The sequence below is a fragment of the Harpia harpyja genome, chromosome 8, assembly GCF_026419915.1.
Source record: "Harpia harpyja isolate bHarHar1 chromosome 8, bHarHar1 primary haplotype, whole genome shotgun sequence".
Lineage (NCBI taxonomy): Eukaryota > Metazoa > Chordata > Aves > Accipitriformes > Accipitridae > Harpia > Harpia harpyja.
The window spans coordinates 51,071,558-51,092,228 of NC_068947.1; the positions used below are offsets into that span (position 1 = coordinate 51,071,558).

At 41.4% G+C, this 20,671-nt stretch overlaps 1 protein-coding gene across 1 annotated transcript in view; it reads right to left on the reverse strand.

Moving 5' to 3' along the window:
- The window catches only part of TBX15 (T-box transcription factor 15), a 99,838-nt gene that overhangs the window by 36,539 nt on the left and 42,628 nt on the right, over nucleotides 1-20,671 (reverse strand). The window contains exon 2 of the mRNA XM_052794873.1: nucleotides 3,369-3,582. Within this exon, the coding sequence (XP_052650833.1) occupies nucleotides 3,369-3,582 (214 nt within the window). The remainder of the gene's footprint in view (nucleotides 1-3,368; nucleotides 3,583-20,671) is intronic.

Below are 20,671 nucleotides of genomic sequence, written 5' to 3' on the forward strand. Positions count from 1 at the left end.
TCTGCTATTTTTGCCAGAAATCATACAATCTAATCTATGGGATGCCTCAAATATCATGCATCCCATATGGAGAAACAGGACTGCTAGACTCCGCTCTCACCCAGCACAGACACATCCTCTCTGAAAGAAAAATGTTTAACCTGAGAGGTTAAACATTTAATCTGTGAATTGTATCATATCTATAAGGACCATCCCCAATAACCAAATGTACTACCTAAAGAAACTGCCCAACTCTTCATTATGCTTTGCAATGGTGAACCTACAGATGTAGTCAGCAGAAAAAAAAATTCTCGACAGTATTGTTAACATCACTTCTGGAGAAGAACATCATCAAGCAGAAAAAATACATATATTTAGTAGCTATATAGATTTTGTGTGGACAGCCAGTGATTAGCCAGTTGGCCATCAGGACTCAAATAGTTATAAGCATCTCCTTTCAGGGAGAAAAGATATTATTTAGGATTGTAAAGAATATATGATTTGCACAGTAAGTTATGACTCTGTGTTGTGATACATGGTCTTTCGTAAGAGGAAAAATTATCAAGACTGGAGCTTGCAAAGGCACTTGAGAATGCTGTTAATGGTGTTACAGAAAAAAAATCTTGGAAAGAGAAATATTCTTTACAGTCCTTACAGGTTCCCTACATCTATTCCCTACTAAAAATTACCAAAATACATATTATTTTTGACTCCTTAAAATAAAGTTAGGGTGTCTGTCTGTCTTAACATGTGCTGTTGAAGACCTCTGACAGCTGCATAAATAGGGAAAGAGATATTTCATCAGAAAATGCACACCAAGGTTTTCCCCAGAGCAGAGATCTCTCCTCCAAAACATGAAAACCAAAATCTTTGAGCCAAAATCTAAGAAAATCAAAACAATTTTTTTTGTTTTTATTTGGGGCCATGTTGAAGCAAAGAAAAAAATCAGGCAGGGGAAGTAAATCTGAATGTTTTTGTTTGGGATGCTTCTTTACTAAATGGGGGTCATTTTTCCTGGCATGGTGCTTCACAGGAATCAGCTGCATCATGTACCCACATGGAAGGAACTATGTACATCTTACTATAATTCTTAATCAGCTTCCTCTTATTACCGTGTAATTAGGGATATGTATCTATTGTTTGTTATGAAGATATGCAATGTGGAAAGCTGTATTTGTCAGAAAGGCAACATGAACAGCAAGTTCCATGTTCCATTGCCAACATGAAACATTTCAATTCATAAATGTCAGAACAACAGTTTTATCTCAAAAGTGCCAAAATACATAGTTCCAATCAACAAATAAGAGTTTAGAGCTTGAAGGCAGCAGATACCAAATTTCAACAAAAAGCTGTTTTTTAAAAAAAACAAACAAGCAAAACAAAACAGCAATGTATTCAATAATGTAATTTCCTAAAAACTTTTACGAAACTAGAGAATCTTTTTTGTATATGTGCATCAGTCAGACCAAATAGAAATTCTTCATTTTTTTAACTGATCCAAAGTATTTAATTTCATTATGTTTTATTTCCCCAGAATATTTCACTGTGTTTTTCTCCATGAACGCTTCCTTCTCCAGGACCCCTGCCAATGCTGCCAAGGTTTTTGTGAGAAGTTGCATTGAACTATTTGCAAAATTGCAGTGGCATTGATGTTGTAACTTTTGGGGTGACTTTTTAAAAAAAAAAAAAAACAAAAAAACAAAACAAACCTGTAATCAGGGTATGGCTTTTTAAGATCCCAGCAAGGTCAGCTACTTCATTCAGAAATATGTGAGCTTCTGAGATCGTCTTCATACCACTAAGCTCTGGGCATTTTAGTGTACACTGGTGTTGGTTGGCTTTGAGATACTTGTGCTGCAGTTAAGTCTATCCACTCCATGTATCATAAGAGAATTAATTATAGTTAATCCAACAGGTAACAATATATTATCTTAATTTTCTGAGACAGCATGGCCCAGGCACCAGGACAACAAAATCAGAAGCAAGGAACTTGGTTCTGCCAGTGTCATATTTAACGATGCTGGACAGATCAGTTAATCTGTTTAGGTCTCAATTTCACCCCCTATGAAAAGAGGATAATCATAATTTTCTCTGCGTCTGCTTTGACATCTCCAGAGAAAAGGTGTTGCATAATAACAAGCGTTATCATTCCTGTTACTTTGCCTCTTCCATTTGAGACAGAAGGGCAAAACCAGCAGCCCACTCTGTGCTGATGCAAGATGCTTCCTGTGCCAATGAGATCGTATATCTAAAACTGGGAGCTAATGTCATTCTGATAATCTTCTTCAGGGATAATCTGGGTTGTTTGTCTGGTACAACTTTCCTCAAGTTATCTGGACTTCCTGGGGCTACAGAGCAATAGTGCTCACTTCACAAGAACGTTAAACAAGTCTAGCTGTTCTGGCAAATTCTGAGAGCCCAGGCATGAAGCAAAGTTATAAAGACTAGAGCACGCTGTTTTTTTCCCCCAAAACTTGGGAAAAAATTCCCTCCTGCGGGCCTGCGGGAGGGGCAGAACAGCTCCTGGGGCGGTCACGTGGTTCGTCGCCGGTCGCCGGCTCTGTCCATGGTGCTGATTCCGCCTGCCCGGCCTTCATGGGAATTCAAACACCAGCGGTAAGGTGGGAGTAAGGAACGTGACGTCAAGGCAAACGTGGCTAAAAATCCTGGTTTGAGGGGTCTAGAAATTTACAGCTAGCTTCCAGCTGTGTTTTGGCAAGCAGACTTCTAGCCGTTTTTTAACAGGAGACAGCAATAAAGATCTTACCCTTGGCTAACGGCATGGCAGGGTGAGTTTTAATTTTTAAAAAAAAACTGGCTTATTAGTGGCTCTTCCTAACCTCAGCTGACATGATACTAGTTGCAATAGCAGAGGGAAACATTCAGCCTGCACATTTTTTTATACAGGAAGTCATTATCATTTTATCTATTTAGAACTGCAGGAAGACATTCATTTGGTGCAAAGGTGAGTTTGAATTTCACTGTATTTGAGATTAAATCAACTGGCTCCTGAAGCGCTATAAGAACTTGAAAGGAAACTCAGATGGCTCACTCCCAAATTCATAACTCATCTTAAATTCAGTACAGCCAACAGTACAATGATCATTTCCTGATTTATTTGCTCAGAGGAAAGACTATCCTCAACAGTTTCCTGCAGCTGCCAGTTCTCCTTTGGAGTCGCTGATTCAAGCAGTAATATGAAACAACTTTACCTGTCTTAAGAAAGCTAATAGGAGATACGGCTGTGAAACTCTGACAGCCATTTAATTTTTCCTGCAGATTTATTCCTTTGGCTTACCAAGAAGAAAAAAAGGGGTTCGTTCTTAAAAAAAAAAATTAATTTGTTTTGTTATGATTTTTAACTAGACAGAAAGCCAGAGATATCTTACCTGCCTGCTTTCGTGATGATCATCTCTGTCCCAATATCATGAAATCTTTTCCAGAGGTCAGCACACTGCAGCTCTACCTGGATTTCTTCCATGGATGAAGGTGGAGGAGGCTGAGGGCCTGAGCCACCAGATGTAAGGTCAGAATGGGAGCCAAATGAGCAGGACGTCCTTTCTGCCAGCACCTCTGTGTCTGACCCAGTGCTCTGCTCTGAGTCTGCAAAGTAAACATGCCAGGTAAGACACTTCAGTTCTACCTGCTGTGAGTGGTAAAGGGAGGGAGTAGGAAAGCCAACAAGGGAAGTGCTAAAAAACAGTACAATGGCCTTATATATGTATATATAAAAACACATATATATTTATGGATTGTTGTGATTTATGGCCTGATTTGGGGCTTTGGGTTTCCAACATGACATCTGGCATTTTTGTAAAGTTTTAGAAACAGCTGAAAAAAGAACCCTCAACATAAAATATAAATAGTAAGGAACAATGCTGGGAATGGAGTACAAAATATAGATTAAAAAAATAGAAATGAAAAAAAATAATTCAACCCATAGTTTCAGTCCAAGATTAGATGGGCTCACTGGAAAACTACATTCCATTTAATTGAATATACTCCCACATTACTATTGAAGAGTTGGTTATTTTTATACAACACATTTTTTTCTTTTTAATATTCTTGTCATCAAAAATAATGAGCATTTTTTTATTTTGCTATTTGGCAGCACCATTTTGGAAATGTGTTTTATTTGCTCCTATAATATCTTTTTTGGAACAGTGATGTTTCCTGGGAAAATAATTGTGCAGCTTTTGGTGAGGAAAATGCTCTAGGCTACTGAAGGACAAAAAGGGGAGATAGTAAACATATGGAATATGTTACTAAGGAAAGCAATTGAAGCAAACTGAAGAAGAGAACACACAAGACAACCACCTCTCTTTATGGGGGAGAAGGCAGCGGCTTGCTCAAAAAAATAAGCAAACAAACAAAAAAGTGAGGTTGGCATGTTGAGTCAGATGGCCATTTCTCTGCAAAAATCTCTCATGTATGTATTAGGTAGGTATGATATAGATATGGTCCTAATTCTCATACAATAGGGCTATGGTGGAATTTTGCAAATAGCAGTGTTATTTTGCAACAGGGTGCACACTCCCATTACATCAAAATAATTCACAATACATTCAGCAAAGCAATGTGTTTATGTTTTGAACCCGATTTTTAAAAAATTGGCACTAGTATCGAATAGATGATTGACAGAGGAATAAAGTGGTGCGAAGCACTCCATCAAATGGCTCATTAAGAGCTCTGTGGATTTCGAAGAAGGTACAGAAACAATATTTTCGTGTCCTCATTGATCACATAGCTACAAGCATCCCAGTGAAGGAATAAAACAGCTATTTATATGTATTCTCTACACTTTAAGAAAGAAAGAGATACCTCTGTCTGCAGGGGAAACTTAAGGAGACAAAAAGTAACAATCTGTGCTAAAAATGTGATGAAATCACCCCAGCTAAAGTTCCTTCCATACCAAGCAAATGCCAGAAACTCTTTAATAACCCTGAGGTCATGCAGGCTAAGTCTCTGATTTACAGTGTTTCTGAGAGACACTGTCTCCTGGAGCAGCTTGCACAACAGTGCAGAGGACTATAGCTAAGAAGAGGCTGGAAGATGCCACCTGCAGATCCCAGCCCTGCCTCCTGCCACATGGAAACATTTCTGGAAAATTCATACTGCTGCAGTGGCATGGACATAAACTGTTTGGCCAATAGTATATGAGAAACTTCCAGCCCCAAGTGCCATCAGGAAGCATTTATGTTCTGCAAGAACCCCAAGTGATATGTCATTGGATAGTGGACATTGTGCTCAAAGGATGTTTTCAGTAAACTTTGCCAACGATTCAGACAATCTGCCAGTACAACGTAGAAATTCTGTAGGACATTAGAAAGGTTCGGTATGTATTGCTTCCAATCCATTTTGAATATGGAGTCCTTTATGTCTCCCACTGAATTCCAACTTGGGCTGAAGCAATAACAGGTCCATGCCTCTAAAGGAGTGTCTCAAACCTACCAAGAGAGGATTGTTACATGGAGACCAGTACTACACCCCAAACTGATATCCTAGACACAAGCTGATTCAATATAATAGGAGACAACCTGCTGGGGTTCTGTGACCATAAGACAGAGAATCAATCTGAGAGTACAAAGAGGCTGAGACATTTGCTCCCTGTTTCAGGAGCCCAGTGATGCAGGAGCAAAGTGATACTTATCTGCTTCCTCTAGCTCAAATTATTCCACCTCAAAGGGTTGGAGAAGGTAAGCCTGAGTAGGGTTCACGACGCTTAGGACATTTGTTTTCCTAGTGCTGGTTAATCACTTTATCCTTCAACCAAAAGCAAGAGTATGCTTCACAAATCACAGTAAGACCTTTTTGTATATCTACTGGTGTGCTGAACCATTAACCAGAAGTCTTACATCTTCTCTGAGGTCCTGAGAAAGTAAAGGTAAACTACACTGGGAGTCTGAAGAGACCCTAGGGAAAAGCTTCCATTATGGAGTCCTCCTCCCCAAACGAGGTACTAAACTGCAGATTTGAACCTAAAGAGGCTGGTTCAAGCACTCAGCAACTCTGTGCACCCTCTGAAGCAGTACGGTAAATGGCCAACAGATGGCACTTGGCTAGGTGCTGTCCCCGCATCATTCCAGCATTCCCTGGACAGCCTTTCAAACTGTGTACGTGGCTGGAGCCTTGGGAATTGACTGGAATTGCATGCTGCAGAAAATTAAGTATCAGAGGCTTAAGGCCCCTTCACTGATTTTGTGCTGATATCACTCCACTGACTTTACAGACTTTTGGAGGGTTTTTTTGACAATGATGCAAGTGGAAGGAGAGCCACAACCCTGGATATAATTTGTCATTCTGGTACAAAAAAAAATTGCAAAAGGAATTCACTAATTACTGATAAGCCAGTATCTACCCAACCATGCAGTACCACACAAAGGAGAAAAGAACTTTTTTTCTTCCAAGGACTATTATTTTGTGCCCTGAACTATGATCTATAATTACCCCCAAATTAGTGCACAGAACAGCAAGTACCTCTCCTTCCAATTCCTCCAATTTTGGAACTGGGAGAGGGGGAGTCACTAGTGTTGCCACTCTTAGTTCAGTCTCGGTAGGCACTGAGGTGGGTTTTGTGTTTTCTTCGGCCTTTCCTGAGCTAAGCCCTCCTGAATGGTGTCATCCAGTTGGAGACACTGACTTCATTCCAGACCCAGGGAACTCAGGGGAAGTTAAGTGCATCTGACATATGAAAATCATCCCTAATGACATCCAGCTCTATAAGACTCTGTGACTCTTAACTAGAGTTCTCTACATGTGTTAGGATTCTGAATGAATCAAGAGACAGGTGTCAACATCTGTAAGTGAGCAACATACAGAGGGGTACAGGGTGAACCAGTCTCAATATGTAGTAATTAATTGTGGTGGCTAGCACAGCTCAAGCCACTCTGCTGCACATATTTGCTCACAATGAAACAAGACAGGAAGAAGATCTGAGTTTTCTTCCAGCATTTGAACCGGGAGCTTGGTTTTCTTCATCTGCCAGCTTCAGTGGGGTACAACTTTGCTAAACTCAAAGACATTACTTCTACTTTAAGTTGGTGGAAGCGAAGGAGGATTAGGGAATAGCTCCTGAAGCTCTGACAAAATAGAACATGCCTGTGAACACCTGGAGGTGCAGAGTGCAGCTGGCACTACATGCTGTGTCTGACTGAAGGACAAAGAGAAATATTTCTGCAGGGGATAAGCTTCCTACCATTTCTTCTAGCTCCAAAGTGACAAGATAAGATTATTTGCCTTTCCTTAAAGGGGTGCCTTGTACAAAAGCCCACATGCTGAGTTCAAGGTCCAGCCACAGGGACATGCAGGATCTCCCCCATGCAGTGGCTTCCTTTCAGAGTTAGGAGACCTTCTCAGACTACCACCATAGGAATGCTGGTTCTCTGGTGCTGTGTTAGGTTGCAATCCATGTCACTTTTGGCATGTGTTAGGCAAGTGGCAATTAAAACAGTTTCATGGTTTTCTTTTGCTAGGGTAGAGTACAGTCCTTGAGAAAGGACACTACAAAACCAAACTCATCCATTGCTGGCAACTAGCAAAAGTAGGAGTAGTTACAACCAAGGTTTCTAAACCTACAGTATTCCACTGGACTTTCAGTTGAGACAGTCTCAGGTCAAAACGTTCCTCATTGCTTTTTCGGGCACCCATGAACTTGCACTTTCTGATCTTACCTACTTTTCTCTACAAGGTCCTTCCCCTCACCTGTCTGTTTGAAGAAGGGCCCTTCCTGCTGCACCATAGCTATCGAGGTGAACATGTCCAAAGCTCCTGCTGACTGCACAGTTTGTATCACTCTGCCTCTTTCATTTTCCCCTTGTGCATCTCTTCTAAAATCATCCATTTCCACTCTTGCTCGTTCCTTATGTTCTTTTTTTCTGATGTTTCCACCGATTATTTCTGCTGTTCTGTGGAGTGGTGTGTAGCCAGAAGAAAACACAGCCATTTTGGTCTGTGTGGAGAAGGACCCAGTGACCACAGGGGAATGCCAATGCTTAACTCCTCCAGACTAATATGCTCTCCCCAGAGACAATCCAGAGAAAAGTTCCTAAAATACTGTCCCTTATTACAGGCACCTTGCTGGACAAACAAGCTGACCAAGTGGTTTTGACCATGGGACTTGGCCTGACCTGTCAAAAACAGACAGTCTCTTGCAAGCGTTGTATTTCAAGTAGCTTGAAACTATCTAATGTGACACTACTGAAAAGTTCATGGAGAAGACCCATGGGTTCAATGTGCAAAAAACCCTGAGGCCCGAAGCGTAGCTCTCTTTCACTGCCACTGTGCAAAAAGGCTGTTCCCTTTCTACCACCCTGTTGGATGGCTTCCTCTCATCCCTTCTTACCACACTGACCTTGTATCCAGCTGCTGCAGTGTAAGTGTTGGACCTGGAGGAGAGGAAATTTCTCAGCACTTTCAGCAACCTTTGAGCCTACCAACAAGACCACAGGGTCACTTTCAGAGCTCCCAGGGATACCGTGGCCATTGCTGAGATTACAGAGGAACATTGAACTAGTTCAGATTTTTTTTTTTTTTCTTAATCCTTCTCCCATTTCTACTATCTTCAGATCGCCCTGGAAATCCTCAGCTCATAACTTCTTTTGATCCACAAATTCCCAGGCTTCTTGTTGGCAGATTGGCAGGAAAACACCATTCTCACAAGGATGGTGACTCTGAGGTCAGCAGCCCCACTGAGTGCCCCAGGATGATGGAAAATAACCCCAACCGGCTTCCTGCACCAACACTGTGTGTCCTGGGATCAGAGCCCTTTTACACAAAACAGTGAGCTGCTACTGCCTGACTTCTTTCTACAGCTCAGCTGCCTAGTATTCCTCATGTACATTCCCTGTTTTTTCATCAGTCTGGTACAAGAGGCAAACTGGTATGTGAGACATTAAAAGACATTAATTTCCTAAGCAACTTCATACATGGATCTTCAGCAGAATTTTCTCTGCAGCTGGAGCACAGCAGGGATACAGCTCCCCTTATTTAACCAATAAAACAATAAGAAAGGACTCAGTTTATTCCTTGGCCATATCATGCAGCTTATGCACTCAACAAATGTTTTACTCCAAAGTATCAAAGAATGTAAACTACAGGAGTGAGAACAGTGACAAAAACCTTATATACATAAAACACCACCTACCCAGAAGAGTGCAAAAAACTTTTTCTCTTTTTTTTTTATTTTATTTGCATATTTGTAGATGTCTAATGTAGATCCTGTCAGATTCCATTAGCATAAAGATTTCTCTTGGGTGGAATGTGGCAGCTGTTACAAGCTGTTAGTTTTTTTTTTTAACTGTTTATTTTTGTTTGCAAAGTTTGTGAACATTTAGTGCAACAGGTGGTCCTTCCCTCTGCCCTGCAGCCGATTTGCTGGCAATCAGGACCTGCAGACTACAAAGGAGGTACAAAATCCTGGACATGCATGGGCAGAGAAAATTTGGGAGACATCACTCTCCCCCCCCCCCCCCCGCCATGAACTCAGCTGAAATTAACACAGCAGACACTTTGCTTTTGCTGCTGGTTGCAGACAGATCTCACAGTTCTTTTTATATTTCTAATTTTCAAACTGGCTACTGCCACCCCACAAAATCAGTGGCATAGGAACCATGCATATAGCAGTGTGACACTACTGGAACCCAGAAACAAAATGTCACAACCCTACGAAGGGGAAAGAGCAGAAACTCATGAAGTCTGAATGGTTTGGAAGAGTGGAAGTTCATCTGGCTGCTGGTGCAACTACTTCAGGTATACAACTGTTTTACTCCAATAACTAATACTTGGGCAGAAGCTAAACCAAAGACCTCAGTAACTTCAGAATTGGACAAGAAGTCCGGTTGTGGCAAAGACAGCAGGAGCAGCAGAGAAGCAGGCTGGAGTTCTACACAGCTATTCAGATCAGCATGGTTGCATTTTACACAGCTGATCCAGCAATTGCTCTTGCTGTAGGCAAAGGTTTCTAAACACTTCCCACGTGATCATGACCACGTGCATACACTGCACACAACAAATAACACAAAGATAGTTCTGCAGGTGTTTTTATGTATTGTCTTGTCCCCCTGAACTGTTTTCCGTTCATTCACAAACCCTACTATATTAATCATGCCTTCTTCCAGCATTAGGCCCATTATCAACTACATATGGCTAGAATTTGTAACTTGTCTATTACTGACAAGAGTCACAGAACAGTTTGGATCAGAAGGGACTTTTTAGAGATCACCTAGTCTATCCCCAATAATATTTATTATTATTACATTAGTGATTACAAGTTGCAACCAATATCAGGATTTACTGATATGGAGACAGTACAAGATTGTCCAAACCAAGAACTTCATCTATACTCATGCTGCATTGCAATCTGAGACAGCCAAAAGAAGCATTCAAGTAGTTAATTTCCAGCCTAAGACCCTTTTATGAAACCACAGCAGAACAAAATGGCATTAATATCAGCAAGACTTAAAAAGACAAAACTAAAAGACATTGTATAGATGGGAAAATGTTGCATAGACAAAAAAAGAGACCTGATACAGTCACAAGTGAAATCAATGAGAGACAAGCTGATTCTGAAGTGAAGAATTTCTCTGGCACTTTAACCTCAAAGACTTCTTCATCCTCCTGAATTAGTTTTGTAAGGTGTTTTCATAAGATTACTTGAGCCAGCAAAGTTTGTAAAAATACACTCAAGCTGATGGCTGCCCTCACCAAAACAAAGACTGAGTATAAGGCCAGTATGACATGGAATTATTACACAGCTATATCCCCATGGCAAACAACTGGTAGGAGAACATAAAAGCAAACACAAAGACAAAAAAACACAGTGGCTTTGGCTCTAAATGCAAGGCTTGCATCAACTTGACTGTGCACTGCCAAGAACTGACTGCCTCTGCCTTGGCTTATTCCATGTAAGACTCAACAAAGGGACACAGGACCCAGCAAAGAAAAAAAAATCACCCTGATTCACTGGTATGCTCCAGCTGCTCTGCTCCACTCCAGCAATGCAAAACAGCTGTAAACCTGGTTTAACCAGCAAGTTAAATTGGGTTTATGGCTTCTCAGTATTGGCAAAGAAGTACAAAGCAGCTGGAGTTTACTAGTATACTTAGCCCTGGGGGTTTGCCCTCAAAAGTTAACTCTTGCTCCAGCCAGGAGAAAGAATATCAGCCACAGTTGAACTTTAACATGATTTTTTAATCTCACAATCTATTGTATTTTTCAAGAATGCTGAGAAAAAGAAAACTTACACATTTTGCCAACATACAGTTTAGGACCAGACATTCAAGAGACCAGCTCCAGTTTCAAGCTGCATCAGCTAAAAAAGGAGATGCTGGCTGCTGGGCTCTGAAGTCATCCTTGGCAAATACAAATTCTCATTACAGAAGTGTAAGCTAGGTGACCAAGAGAGTTCTGAGTAGTGTCACAGCATAGGATTTCTTTGTAAACTTCATACCCAATCCCACCATATTCTCTCAGGAAAACTGCCTGCAACTCATCAGTCTGTGCTTTAGACTACCCATCACAACTAAAAATATCCCATCAAATGGATGTCAACCAAAATCCTGTTCTACAAACCCTCCCATCTCTGGATTGAGGTAACTTGTTTGCTCTAAAAGTATTTTATGAGCATAACCATTCCCCAGCAGAGGCTTCCAGCAATCATATTTCAGGAGAACAAACCCCACTGACGTAGCAAAACTTGAACTCGGTGTTTGATGTTGTATTATTGTCTTCTGGAAAGCAAAGAATAGCTTGGGTCTTCAGTATCTCAGGCTAGCTTTGAGAAAAATGCAATTTGAAATTTCAGTATAGAAGAAACCAAGAGATTCCTAAAATTCCCTGAGGAGATCCCCTGCAGCTATCAGTCAGCATTGCCTTAGGGCAAGGAATCACCAGCACAGCATCACAAAAAGACTGCTCAGTAGCAAATATTCAGAAAGCCCCTACTTAAAATGGTAAAGGGCTTAAGAAGAGCATGCAGGAAAATAAGAGTCAGTTAAATCAGGAGATAAAATGCAAGAGCATAACATTCACAAAAATGCAGAACAACACAGAGAACAGCAACCTTTACAAATGAGAAGTACTAGGGAGAAAGTGGGATGTTATTAAAAGAAGAGGGAGGTGAAATTGATGACAACTTTAATCTGGCCAAGATCCTGAACTGTACAGACTACAAAGAATTTGTCTGGCCAATGTCCAAGAGTTTGTGTAAAATTAAAGAGTGGAAATGCACTTGAAAGTTAGGGAAAGCTAAAAAAAATAAGAGACCAGGCATTAGATGCATTATATGCTGTAGCCCATAAACATAGAGTCATTATTCTTATAAATAAAACCATACAACAAATATTTAGAGACCAGCCTAAACCAAAATGTTGGCTCTAAATAACCACAAATTGTGCAGGAGTTTGAAACTAGATCCCAGCTCTGTGGCAGGCCCTTCCCTGATGGGAACGGGCACAAGCTCTGGGACAGTCTGTTTCTGGATTCTGCGGCTTGGACTGCTCTCTGCCAGCCAGGAAAAAAAACTCATTTGTAAAAAAGGAAAACATGACACAAGATTAATGCTGCAGAGGTATCTATTCTCTCTGAGACCAATGTGAAATCACCAAGAAATTTAAAATGACCGTGAAGTCCAGAAAATATTGCCATCTTTTTTACGTATGAACACAGCTCAAACAAATTAAGATTAACATTTTAAATATTTGCAAGCTGATATTTGGTGGCCTACAAACCACAGGGAAAGAGACATTACATGTGTTTCCCTATACCGTGGCAGTTATCATGACAGCAGTATCAGGGAGCCAGCTGGCATCTTAATAACAAGAAATGTCCAACCCTTTCCTGAGTCCTACTGAGCTCTTGGCACTGCTGTCACATGGCAGTGAGTTCCACCGTGTAACTGTGCACACAAGAAGAGCAAGAGTCCTTTTTCCCTTTAAAACGCATTGCTTTTTTAGTATAAGTGTTCATTTGCTGCAGCGTTATAAAGAGATAAATATCATTCTACATATTGCTTGTATTTCCTTTCTAAACAAAATCATTTCAAAAGGAAATCATTAGGAAATTTCCATGGGAATGGTTTTACAAGAAAAATGCAGTTCCGTTAAGTTGAAGTTTCAAGTTTAAATTGTTGTTTTGTTCACAATCTACAACTTTCTTTTGGGAAAACAGTAATTACCAGGCTAGTCCTTTTGAACTGATGTTTGGGTTTGTAACAGTTCAACTAATCATTAACCTACATTTTTTTCATCCACATGCTACATTAGCTAAGCTGCCCTTCAGACCCCCCCATACCCCTTTCTGAACCAGACTTTGGAAGACTGTCTGCCCAAGTACAATTTTGGTTACCCCATCTAAACTTCTTAACTGTAATCCAAATCCTTTCAGATTTTATTCATAACAAAGCTTCTCCTTGACTCTAAACATTCCAATTGCTCACTCTCTGAATCTGTTCTATTTTTATTACATACATGCATGCGCACGCACACACACAAAGACACATAAGTATATGTATGGGATTGAATTCTTAAAAATGTATTTGGCTCTTAAATCAGTGATCTGCCACTGGCTCACACTTTGTAAAATTGTAATGTTTTCAATGGTACTTTCCATCGGGAAGTTTCTTGCAACTTAACTTTCTGTTTGCTGTTTTGATCACCTCTGCAGAGTGACCAGATGTTTTTACTAAACAATGAGCCTGGGGCATTTTCACAAGTGATAAACATATTCTTCCTTTTATTTGCTTCACATACAACTGACTTGCATCCAAACCAGCCAATTTTCCTGCCTCTGACTATGTAGCCATGCAGGTGGGGTTGAGAGAGAAGATTTTCCATAAACACCTGAGCACAGTGCTGATTTTTTAACTTCTAGTGTTTCAAGACCAAGCCAGGAACATAAAACACTACTTTTAAAAGTGACAAAACAGGGGATGGAGTTGGTATGAGTTCACGGGGGACAGAACCACGAGAGACTGAATAGGTTACAGTGCTGCATTACAAGAATATGGTGCATGGACTTGGAAAGGATGCATTAGAAACTTCAATCCAGCCTGTGTTATGGAAGGCAGCCGTGTCAAATAAAAACAACTTAATTTGAAATCTGAAATATCAGACACACATGCCAAGCCATAAATGGCATCCCCCCTTCAACCAGGAATGTACCTCATATCAATTTGAAACAGTTATCCTAACAACTTTAAAATAATCAGGCAACTTGCAAAAGTAAACGATGCTTAGGATGAGGTTGTTCACAGAAAGTGTTAAAACTGTAGAAGTTTTCAAAGTTGCAAAAGCTGATGCTTCACTCCACATCCAGGGAGTGGTACCAGGCACTGATGTTCAAGAACATCTTAATAATTAAACCACTGCCCAGATGAGCTGAAAGATTGATGTAGGCAGCCCATCAACAGCAGCTGTAGTTGCCAGAAGACAGGGAAGGGGATGCTGAAACAGACCTGGGGGTAAGAAAGAACGGATGAGTGGACTTCCAGACTATGTCATTTGAACAGACAAAATAACCCCCCACAATTCTGGGCAGTGCATAAAAAGACAATGCTTCGATGAAAGCCAGGCTGTGGCTGCATTTAGCAATGAGGGCATGAGGAAGCCCTGTACCTAGAGACTCCCATTCCACATACAGCAGAGGAAGGAGACGCTGAGTTACATTCCTCCTCAATCCGGCAGACAGGCAGGATGGGGAAGGGATGGGGGACAGAGCACCACAAGCTTCATGCCCATGCACAGAAGTGGCACAAAAGCAGGTATAAACTGTTCCCCTATGGAGCAGCAGTGCAACAAGGAATGAGGTCATGGCTGAGAGAGACTCCAGGCCCTCCCCAGCTCCACTGCAGTAATTAAATTAAATTAACCCTACTCAAAAGTCAGACAGTCTGGACAATCTGAACATCAGATCTTGAACACCAACCATTTCATCCCGCAGGTCTGCTCCTGTCAGGCTGCATAGCTTAATGCAGACGTTGCCAGCAACTGAATTACGTGAAAGATCGGTATTCTAAAATCCCACAGCTTCCATGTACTTCCACAAAGAAAGAGCAGTACAAAACTGGTGGCTTAGCCTGGAGGATCAGTCTCAGTGCATGTATTCTTTCCTTTTCCCTTAACATCCCTGCTCCTTGGATGTGTATTTGTGGCTTGGCTTTTTCTCTTTTCTTTTACTAACTGTCTTCAGCTCAAGCTCCCAAAGTCACATCCTGACAAACTCTGCCAACCGCAATCCCACACATCAAAATCCCTCCATGCAGTCACACGTACTGATTCCAGGAAGCGCACACTGCTGGACTTTGTTGCCTTCCACTGAGCCACCCTGATTTACACCTGGTGAAGCTATGGTCCCGAGTGTAATGATACCTACACTGCACAGTTGTCCCACATGTGTATATCCTATTATCCAAACAACAGATGCACCAGCATGCATGCGCACACATATTCCAACATCTGGAGATCGCAAGCTAACTGTAATAGCTCCATGAACTTCATTCATCTTTACAAAACTCACAAACACTTCATCTATACATCCACTGAAGAGGTGCATAACCTCTTCCACTTCACTGAAAGAAGTATGTGCTCTTAACATGGCATTCACGGTCACACACGCAGAAATACAACCAAGCGCTTGCGCTTACTCTTAAAGCACACATTTAGTGCCTTCTGAATAACAGGGCATGAATGGCTCTTCACACAAACACTTCACACGTGTTGCACATAATCTGCTTACAGATATACACCTCTCAATTTCTCAGTCATACCTGTACCTGTGCCTACATGCCCTTACCTGCTATGTTGCTCTCTTTTCCACTTTCTGGTGAGAAGTCATGCCAGAATAAAACTGATAAAAGGAAATGAAGAATCACATCCAAATATCCAGATATCTGTTAACTTAAAGACATCCCATTGCTTAACACTCAAATTGATGCTTGCATAATTCAGCATTTTTGGATGCTGGAAATCTCCGGTCTGTTTTCCTTTGTTTCTCTCATCCACATCTAATCTAAAAGATACGTTCAAGGAGAATGTGGGCAAAAACTTCTGATAGTTTGTGTTTGGTATTTTATGAAAAACACTTTAATTCAAAACGCTTGTGCCTGCCTGGCTCTCAGTTCAGCACCTCGGAAACAGTGGGATGCCCCCCTGTGATGTTCTCAGTAAACTCTACCTTACAGCAAAATATGCTGGAAAGTACACAGTCTGGAAGCATCGAAGTTGCAAAGGGCTCAGGTTTGCCAGATTCCCCCAACAGCGATGTCAATGCATCAGGGGTGACCTCAGAAACCTGTTGGCTTCTGTGACCTCAGATAGCATCGTTTATGGCTGTCAAAAACAGGGCTAGTAATTTTCTGTGTGTATGAATACCCACACATTTTCAACCATGCAGAACTAAACTATTTCGTAACCCATTCTTTTAAAACCTTTAAAAGCATGTACTACACTTGGAAAATTATACGCATATTTTGTGTTTATTGAGGTTTTTTCCCAACCATCTTCTCTCCAAAAAAGTTAGGTTTTTTGACAGTAGGAAAAATGGCTTGCTATATCTTACTGCATATGAGAAGTGTGATGCATTCTACTGAATTACTTTAGAGCCTCTGGTTAGAAAATGAGGATGAAAATTTTTATGTGGAAAGGAAATCTGCAAAATTCTCAAAATTTTCCATCTCAACTACAGGTAAGAGTGCAAATATTCCATGTATTTTTGAAGCGGAAAACAACAAGAATTTATATCACATTAACTTCTGCTTTAACCTTCAGCATATGAGTTTAAAATAATCAAGTTTCCAGATCTCAGATGTGCAAAAATCCCTGACAGCTAAATGAATATGCTTTAACCTAACGGCAACTTCTCAGCATATTCCACGCAAAAGGTCTTAATGAAAAAACACGTGACTTTTCTGATATACAGATGATACCTCACATCCTTGCCAGATGCTGCTGTAGATTTATCTTACTGGTCAGCTCAAGAAGAGCAGAGAGGCAAAGCAGAGTTTTAACTGTCACTGGAGTTTCATTATGAGTGGGGTATAAGTGCACAAGCAGCCAATTAGCCCATCCCTTATTGGGCCTCTAAACATATTATTTCATCACTTAATTTATTGCCTCTGGTGCTTTTGTGCATCCTCCCATGCCCTCCTTATTGCTGAAATGCTGCCATCTGCGGCTCAAAAGTTCCTTTCGGCCCTTCCTGCCCTACAGCATGAGGTGGTTGGAGAGAAGTACTAAATTAATAAGAGATCAACCAGTTCTCAGAGGGGAAAAAAGAAGAAAAATATAGTTTCAAAACAACGTACTTTCCTCCCCCTCCCTCCACCTTCTCTTCAACCATACTTCTGTCACCTTCTTGTGTGGTAAAATCTGATGTGAAAAGCAGCCCAAGCTTGTCTCTAATGCTGCTGAGCTTGACCATGTGGCTACAGGAGGAGGCAGCAATTTCCTCTCCTAGTACGGTTGCGAAGCCCCACAGTGATGCTTCAAAGCAAAGCCTGGAGCCCAGCAGGGTCTGAGAAGCAGCTGGGCTGCTCTTCCGTGAGATGCGTTAGGGAAGGCAGAGAAGGAGAGGGAAGGAAAGAGAGAAAACAAGGATAAAACAGAAGTTAAACAAATGTACAGAGTGAGAAAGGAGAAGGAAGAGGCTGAGGATTAGGACAGCCTATTGGAATGGGTTTCTTGACACCAAATGCTGTAAAGAGAGGACAGTCCAGGAAACATTACGACCCCGTACCTTACACCTTCTCACGAAACACCCCGGCAGAAAGAATGACAGTGAGGCAGGCTAATGTCCTCAATGCCATACAATTCTTTCCACAGCTCTTGTCAGACAGTCTTGCTTTCTATCACTGGCTGCAGGTCTGATCTGCTGCAGCAGACCGGATGATTTCCTCCGGTGTGTGCCAGGTAGAGTAGGGACCTCTTAACCCATCTCAGCAGCTTGCTTGCCCACTTCCATTTCATGTCAGAGGAAAATATGAACATAATAGAAAAATGTGTGGCTGCTTCAACAGGATACCTTTTGTTGCATGAGGCACCCAGAATCCTGGCTGGAGAGTCTGTTCTTTGTTTAAATCTTACAGCATTTAGGTATAAAGAAACCAGTGCTAAAAAGCCTTTCACCCATCTGCAGCCTCCTTCTCCCAGCTCTGAGCAGACAGCATGTCTCACAACACTCCTCGCTAACAACACGGTACAGTTGCAGGCAAGTTCCACTGAGGCATAGAGGAAAAAAAAATAAAACAAAATTAAAGTGGCTGGCTGAAATTAAATGGTTATTTCCATGGCTGAATCTCAAGGTGTCTTTGCAAAATGCCAGTTTTGCAGCCACAGGTGTCTTTTAGCTGCTAAAACAAGTCAGGATATTTACAGAAAGGTAAACTAATGCACTTTGGTGGCCTCACTGGAAAATAGGAGCAACACATTTCCCCCAGAAGGCAGCAAAGCAAATCCAACATTACATCTATTACATCCCCTGCTTCTCCATTGCTTTCTCTGCAGCTGGGGCAAACCCCTCACAAGCTCATTATACCAAGTATTTGAGACAAAGACTGCTAACTTCCTTTTATGCATCTTACCATTAAAAATATGCCTTTCTTGCAGGGAAGACACAGCTAGAGAATAACAATGCCACCGTTTACTGAGTGGGAGGAACGGAGAAGGTCATACCCATGAGACACGCTTTGTGTAATAACTCTGGTGTTTCTAAATCCAGCAAGGCATCTCCATGTGGACTTATAGTCCGTGGATACTTTTGGGTTACTTCAATAGCAAGCGTGTTGTTGGGTTTGGTTTTTTCTTGAGTAAAGGATACCTTACACTGATTGTTACTGAATTTTTTTGATTAAGAACCTCCCATGCAGAGAAGCCCTTGGAGCACAAAGCAAGTGTGCTGTGCAGGATATTGCTAGGGCAACCTGTGGTGTTCTACCCGTCTCCATCCCACCCACCAGCGCCGCACTCATCCACCCTCACCCCCCCCAGAACTTGTACTGCTCAGGGCCCTTGTGTTCCAAGCAGCAAGTGGCACTGTTTAGTTGGGGTTTTGCAAGGCTCTCCTTCCTTTATGAAACTCGAGCAACTCAAGTTTCAAAGCCTTTCTCAACAGATTTCAGTAAGCCCACACAAAGCTTTGTTTGGGGGTCCACCGCAAGCCTTCTCAGCAACAGCACACCTCCACCCTGACAACCAGTAAGTGTCCCAGTCCTACCCGTGAGGTACCACAGGAAACCATTGTCTGACTGGGAGAAAAATATCTTAAAATTTCACCCTTAGAATTCACCCTCCAAAGTTTTTCCCTGACAGAGTTTACCCAGCCTGCCCCACAAAATATTCCTCATTTACCAGGCCAGAGATTCAAACGCTGTAAAATGGCGGGTGCAAATAGCTTTCTGTAAGCATCACATCTGCCATGGAGCAACTTTGGCCCTGGTCGGAGCTCTTACATGAGAGTCTACCTGACCTCAGGCAATCATTGTGCTAAACCGCTGAGAAGCACACAGAAAGAGAGAAAGAGAGGACAAGACTGAGCAGCCAGTTTGTGCAGCAGCAGGAGGAACTGAGACTCATCGAACTCAACTTACAGAGGGACCACTGTGCATCCATGAAGTTGGGGATAATTGTCATACACCCTGAGCTGGGCTTGATCCAGCTTCTTATCTGCAAATATTCCATGTATTTTTGAAGCAGAAAACAAGAAGAATTTACACCACCATTAACTTCTGCTTTAGCCTTCAGCATATGAGTTTAAAATAATTAAGTTTCCAGATCTCAAGTGTGCAAAAATCCCTGAAAGACTCTGCAACCCACTAGCTATTGTCCTAAAGACCTGCTGGTGCCAATGCTACATTTTCAAAACTGAGACTAGCTTTGTGGAAAGAAATTGACTGAGCCAAAGCTGAGATTTTAAAAGCCTACCCAAATGGTCTTCCATTCTCTGCGCATAACAGACAGCATCATCTTCAGGTCCAAATGCTCTCTTTGCCACCCCCTTAACCTTAAATAGACACTGCATACATGCAAATAAAACACCTAACACAACATTCACATGTTTATGACACAAGAACATACTAATAATTGCTGCAGGAACGTTACACTTTTCTTTCAGGTAAATGTACATTTTTATCAAACTCAGGAGGGCTTAAAGCAAAAATGTTTATACTTACACCTACTTTTATCTAACTTTTAGGGCAGAGCAGACAGGAGAGCCAGTAATAGGTAAGAAGCATGTTGCTACTCTTTACATGAACAGAACAATACTGCAATTTACAATGACCAAAGCATAAATCTACTGGTAGAAAGTAGTGGGCATCAACTTTTTAGTTTCTACCCCCGGCCTAGCATTTAACACCAAAATGAGCAAACATAATAAAGACCTATTAAGACTGCAAGTCAAGAGTTCAAGGGAAGCCTCTATGTCTAAAAAAACCTCTCGGGTCTCTATCTGAGCTAAAGCATCAGTTGCTTTTCATGTAACAGCAATAGAAGTGTCAAGAAAAAGCCATGTGTAGGTCAGCTTGCAGAGGGCAGTACATAGTACCAATGGCTATTAGGCAAGCAGATAGTTAAAAGGAAATGTCTTCTCTGAAACGCTCCTTCTGGAAGACTGCATGAAAAAAGAATGAGACTGACCTTTTCTAGGACAGACATCTCACTTTATTTCCAACTCTGCCAGATCCCCACACTGTCTGTGAGATCTG